Below are 6,348 nucleotides of genomic sequence, written 5' to 3' on the forward strand. Positions count from 1 at the left end.
TTGGTTGGCGTCTAACAAAGGATGATGTCAAATTATCAGGGAACTGTGCATTTTGTATTCTGGATTGGGAGGAACTATTTCATTGTCACTCATAAAGCAAAAAGTTCTCTTGTATTCGTAAAAAAAATCTGCCGTGCCATAGTTCTTTTTCTATTCAAGGAGGACTGGATGCATTCTTGGGCATGAGGACTATTGTAACACATACAGGAGAGAAAAGCCATTTCTCGATCTATGTAGTTAGGTGGCAAACGTTTTTGGCAGCCAAGCCCAAGGTTTCACTGAATGCCACGCTTAGTTAGCTTGCTTGCTTCGTGCTTGACAGAGTCGTGGAAACTGGCACGGACACACAATCAAGTTAACGCGTTCATTTTGCATCAACTCACTCATTTATGGCCAGTGAGTAAATAAAGACAAATGGCGTCCCAATTTTGCCTCTTTCTGACCGAGGATGTCAAACGGGTGACTATTTTATGTTCAATGATTTTTTTTAATCTTCATGTGTGGGTTCCGTGTAGAACTTTTTTGTACAGGTACCCTTTGGGTGGAAGTGGTCGAGTCCAAAGGACATTAAAAAATGTCACCTAACCCTGCTTTTAGATAAGCAAGCGAGGACTTTGGAATCGATGGCATGTCATTGAAAATTTTCCGAACATCATCAACGTCACCAAGAATAAACGCTTTAATCAATCTCACCATTGCAGTTAAATGGCACAGAGAAAATGAGCAATTGCCTCCTCAGACAGAAACAATGAGGGCCACTGTCATGTGCATCTCAGGGAATTTCATATGAATGCAGAGCATCACTCTCTCTCTTTTGCAATGCCTTGAATTTGTCTGGATGGAGCTGGTGCGGCCGGCGCCGGCATCCTGATAGGTCAAAGCTCGACGAAACAAATGCTTGCTTCTTTAACTTCACTTGTAAAACGCCTCTGAATGTAGAGTAGCACTTAACCACCACCTGATGTATGTCGTGTTGAGAAGGTCCAATGTGCAAATGGCTAACGCAACATTAAAATGGGATTGGGTGCTTTTTGCCTGATTTTGTTCAAAAGGCTATGATTATGCAAGAGCCTATGAATGGGTGTGTTCCGTTGTCCCATATTACTTGAAAGCCCCAGACACTTTTAATGAATATTTCAGCAGCTTGGAACAGCCAAGACATTTTGTTTTTCGTTTCGTCACCTGTTATTTGGAACTTGACAAATTGCCCAATGATTCATCCGTCCATTCCTTTTCTTCCACTTATGCCGCTGGGCATACATTATGCCCACTCCTGCTCGACAGATACTCTCTGCTGAGCAATTACGGAGTGACCAAGGCTCGAATTTGTCTTTCTGGACTTTGCTCACTCGCCAGGAATGCTGCGACCTTGGATTGGACCGCTAAGGTCACTCACTCCCTTTGGCCACCACCCAGAGCGCTATCATCTTTAAATTCAGAATTAAATTTGAAAATCAAATGAACACACATTGAAAGTGCATGCGGCGCAGGAGCCGCGGGGATGCCGACCTATCATTTTTATCTTGATTATCTTGAACTTAGATGTAGCTCAGCATGAATTTGCCTTCGACCTCCGCCATTATTAACAATGAGATCATTTCTTTACCAAAAGCAAGGCAGCGTTAAAAATGGCTCGGACCAGAAAAAAAAAAAAAAGAAAAATGCTCCTGCCTCTTTCCCATGACAGATTGTGACTTCCTCACAACAAAATGTGTCTTTTGGATCAGAGCAGTGACAGCACACAATTAAATATGCATGTCAGGTTTCTTTTATCCTTCCATATGAGTCTGTCGCTATGGCAACGGCAAAGAAAACTATTGCTGCTTTTCATTCTATTATGATTCTGATGTCTTTTTTTCTGTTGCTTGCATAACTTGCCTGTGCGCATGTAGAGCGAGTTACTACAGGAAAGGTGGTCGTGCCATGCTCCCGGTCAAGTGGATGCCACCTGAGGCCTTCATGGAGGGCATCTTCACATCCAAAACAGATACTTGGTGAGCACGCACCCTTTGTTGCCAGATTCTGATGTGTTGTCACTGTCAGTCAGAGATGATCTTCCTTTGACTTCCCTATCTTGGTCCTTGTCCTTGATGGCCGTCGCTTTGATGGCGCTTTTGAGACGACTTGATTGTCATTCACCTCGTTTCCCTTTTTGGTTGACCAGGTCATTTGGGGTTCTGCTCTGGGAGATCTTCTCACTGGGCTACATGCCTTATCCAAGTCGCAGTAACCAAGAAGTGCTGGACTTTGTAACCAACGGTGGGAGAATGGACCCACCCAAAAACTGCCCGGGGCCTGTGTATGTAAACCTGACCACGCGTGCCGTGCCGTGCCGTGCCGCGCCGTGCCGTGGTTGTTGCGTCGAAACACAAAGGAAATGATGTCCCAGGAGAATTTGGATAAAAAAGTGCTGTGAATATGCAGGATGAGTCCAACGACTTGTGCTTTCTTTCCTTTGCTGTTGCCGTGATAAGAACTCCAATGATAAGACATTTGGACAGACGCAGCTCGACTTTTTAGTCCTCATTGCACCCTCAATATGCCCACTTAGAATATTCCATCTCAGTGATTATATGGAAAAAGTGAAATATTCACTATGAGTGCCAAATGTCAGAATTGGACAGTGTGCTGACCGCAGAGTTCATGTGCAATCTGAGAGAAGTCAATTGAATGAAATAATGGGAGCTGGCAGCCATTATTGATGCCCTTGAGAACATATTAACTGTTCTCCTGTGATAATGACTTTATTTGTACTGACTATGGGCCTTCTTAGACAACTATTGTACAGACTTGGAGAGATTTCTTTTTTAAAACTTGAGGGACTGGAATATGAGGGCAAAAATAATTCTAAACAAAGCTTCACGAGGATTGATATGTTCTTTGAGTTTGATGGGTAACCCATCCATGGAAAAGAAAAGATTAGAACTTATGTTCCTGCTTGTGATATAACGCATCAGCATTTCTTCCGCTATCTGCATACATTCTGGAGTTTGTTTGTTCATTCTTGTGTATCTCCAGGTACCGTATAATGACTCAAAGTTGGCAGCACCAACCCGAGGACAGACCAAACTTCTCAACTATCCTAGAGAGAATTGACTACTGCTTGCAGGTAACAAACTAGATCTTGGATGTAATTGAATGCTGGGATTTATAGTCAACCGATCCAGCGCTATTTGTTGTTTCATTGGATTATTTCACGAGTCCTGCATCAGATAAAAGGGGAGCTACACATTATGTCTCCACTCTCTGGAAGTGAAGAGCAGAATTAAAGACAAAGTATCGGATGGTGTTGCCCTATTGGAGGAAGTCAAAAGACGCTATCGAAGAATACTAGATAATTGTACAATTGTGGTCTTGGCTGTTGAGACCCAGGCTACCATTTAATCATTGTCCACTTGATTCAATAATGGCCACATCTCACCTAGACGCCGCCTCCTGTTTTATACCCTCCAGAAAAACATAATAGATGGTGCCTCAAGAAGGTGCCTTTCATTACTTTGACTAAGTCTTGAATGAAAACTTCATTAAAAGTGCACACACAGCCTACGGAGCTGACATTGCATGTGTAAAGCTGAAGGTTAGTCTGAGGAGAAAGTGCCACACAAAGCATTTTTGGCTGAACATTTTAATACTGACTTGGAAGAGAAACACCTATTGGAGGAGGAAAAAAAGTTCAAGAATGTAATGTCCGCAGACAATAAAGAACGCACGCCTCGCTGGAAGCGGGAAAAAGTAAGCCGGCAGCTTGACGGAAAGCTTTTAGAGTGGATTTACCGTAGTCCACGTGGGACATGCATAACACGAGCGATCAGGAAACTGATGAGAAAGAAAGTGAGTGGCACAGATACAATACAATACAATACAATACATCAATGTATTCATTTTCTACTGCTTATATGGGCTTCAAGTTGGCGAGAAGCGTTTATCCCGGCTGGTAAGAGTCAGGACTGCTTGCCCGTTACAGTGAGGTGGTAAAAGAAAAATCACAGGCACCACATTAGGAATATGATGCAAGTCAGGGATGTCAAACTTATTTTTGCCAGTCATAGTTTCCTTCCTACATTACACAATAAAGTGATGAATTACTCGTTTTGAAAGCCGAGACTAGGAAAAAACTGTTCACATATTTTGATTTGAAATATTTTCGCTAGCAATGTCTAAGTGAAGACAATGTGTCATTTTAGTAAAGTTGTGGGCCACATAAATGATGTTTGACACCAATGTTGTAAGTGATGTACTATTTTGCATGACTCGTTTTGGAAGATATTTAAATTGGCGCAACATAACACCACCGCGTCCGCAGTGTACCCGACATTAAATTCGATTCCAAAACTCCTCGTGATGGGTTCTCTTGTAACACGAGCTCTGTCCTTGAGTTTAAGATCAGGGGATGTTTGGGAATATTTGTCAATTTTCGCACATGTCCTGAGTGTTGTTAGTCACCTAAATGTTGAACAGAGGCTGAGATGTACCCAAGTCAAATTCCTTGTTTGGCATGCTCAAACATGGCCAATAAAAAAACAAATCTTGAATTCTTGAACATTTTAGGACCCGGATGTGGTGACCATGCCCTTGCCTATTGAATACGGGCCTGTCCAGGAAGAAGAGGAGTATGTAACAGCTCATCCTGACAATGCCTCGGGCGCCGCCGTGCTGGTCAACGCTCACGTGCCTGACGGGGAACTTTCAGAGGCGCAAGCACGCTACCGCTCAGAGGAGAGCCAAAGAGGCGCCGAGCACACAGCCCCGTCCGAAGCCAAAGCGCAGACGGCGTCTCAGCCCCAAGCGTACCTCCATCAACACCAGCAACCTCACACGCAGACCTCGGTGACGACGACCGGCACCCTCGCGGCGGCGGCGAGCGCCACCCTCACTGCCAAGGGAAGCGCCCAGCCCGGCCCAGAGGGGGGCCACATCAACCTGGCCTTCAACCAGGGTCACCCAGCAGAGGAGAAGAGCCACAACGGGAAGAGCAGCAGTCTTTGGAACCCCACGTACGGCTCGTGGTTCTTGCAGCAGCTACAGAGGAAGCAGCAGCAGCGGCAAGGGGGCGTGGGGGGGAGTTTGGCCGGCACCAGCGGCAGGGTGCCCGGCGAAGGCCAGGAGCACGTGGGACGGACTGTGGCCGAGGTGGCTGGCTCGATGGGTCTCCAGCATAAGTTTCAATATCAGCATCAGTTTCAGATGCTGCAGCATCATCAGCAGCCGCCGCAGGGTCTCTGCAGACCCTTGTTAGCACCCCCTCCGCCAGCAAGCCAGTCCCCCCTCCTTTTAGATTCTGGCACTTTGCCACCCGGTCCGGTGTACAGACTCAGGCGGTTCCCCTGCGGGAGTATTGGCTACGGCTACCAGGAGCAAGACGTGTCGACGGAGGCGGCTTTGGCTCCGGCGCCGACTCCGACTCTGACTCCGACTCAGCTGGTTCCCTCCCAACAGAGTGCACCGGCGGCCCACCAGAGGGCCCCCGCCTCGGTGTCTCTGGGTCGGTCGGGATTATCGGAAGACAGCCGACCGCTCTTGGTCACCATGGGGACGGTGCAGGACACCCGGCTGCCCAGAATGGAGGGTCACAACGCCACTGTGCTTTAACCAACATGCCTGTGCAGTTGGATTCACTCCCCAACTTTGGTAACTGTAACTGACTAGACGACAGCAAACGCTGTGTCAGCAAACCTTTGCTTTCTCCCTCCGGTTTGGAAACAACCTTTTGAGCATAAGCAAAAAAGCTCAATCCGTGAAGCTTTTATTATGAGAACCCCGCAGGGTGTCAAATCCCCAACTGAACATGAAAGCACATCAGACACTGGATGGCAAATGGAATTCAAAGGATAGTTTTGGAGTCCAGAAAATGTATTTTTGCATCGTAAAGTAGGCATGACTGAGAGCTCACAGAGTGGAATTTATAGCAAATATTTAAGTTTTTCTGCGTCACAAACTGAGAGACCATTATTCTGATTTCGACCTCGCCGACTTCAGACGTTGATTCCCAAACTCTGATGACTGAGGAGACCAATTTCAAAGTTGCTGCTGCCAGCCCCATGTTTCATTTCGATTGCAGGACCCTCAAATTACCCCCATTTTTCACACGGCAAAAAAAGAAAAAAAGAAAGCTTGCCACTTGATATGTTGGATTTACAGAGACATTTGTACTGAAGACTTTTTAAAAAATGTGTTTGTTGATGTTTTGCCTGCTTGCTTATTTATTGGTTTGTTTGTTAATTTATTATTTGGACGTGGCTCTATAAATGATCAATTAGCAGGCTCACGCTACGAGCAAAATCCCCCCTTTTCATGTTTTAAGCCGTTTGAAATGATGAGGTGCAAAAAGCAAGCTAAAAAAAACAAAGT

General features: G+C 45.7%; 1 protein-coding gene across 3 annotated transcripts in view; it reads left to right on the forward strand.

Moving 5' to 3' along the window:
* The window catches only part of alk (ALK receptor tyrosine kinase), a 133,183-nt gene extending 127,074 nt beyond the window's left edge, over nt 1–6,109 (forward strand). For all 3 annotated transcript variants that reach the window (XM_037240863.1, XM_037240865.1, XM_037240866.1), the window contains 4 exons: nt 1,893–1,994; nt 2,165–2,299; nt 3,019–3,109; nt 4,549–6,109. In XM_037240863.1, the coding sequence (XP_037096758.1) occupies nt 1,893–1,994; nt 2,165–2,299; nt 3,019–3,109; nt 4,549–5,589 (1,369 nt within the window). In that variant the 3' untranslated portion in view covers nt 5,590–6,109. The remainder of the gene's footprint in view (nt 1–1,892; nt 1,995–2,164; nt 2,300–3,018; nt 3,110–4,548) is intronic.
* The last annotated feature ends 239 nt before the right edge of the window (nt 6,110–6,348 follow it).

The sequence above is a fragment of the Syngnathus acus genome, chromosome 22 (genome assembly GCF_901709675.1).
Source record: "Syngnathus acus chromosome 22, fSynAcu1.2, whole genome shotgun sequence".
Taxonomy (NCBI): Eukaryota; Metazoa; Chordata; class Actinopteri; order Syngnathiformes; family Syngnathidae; genus Syngnathus; species Syngnathus acus.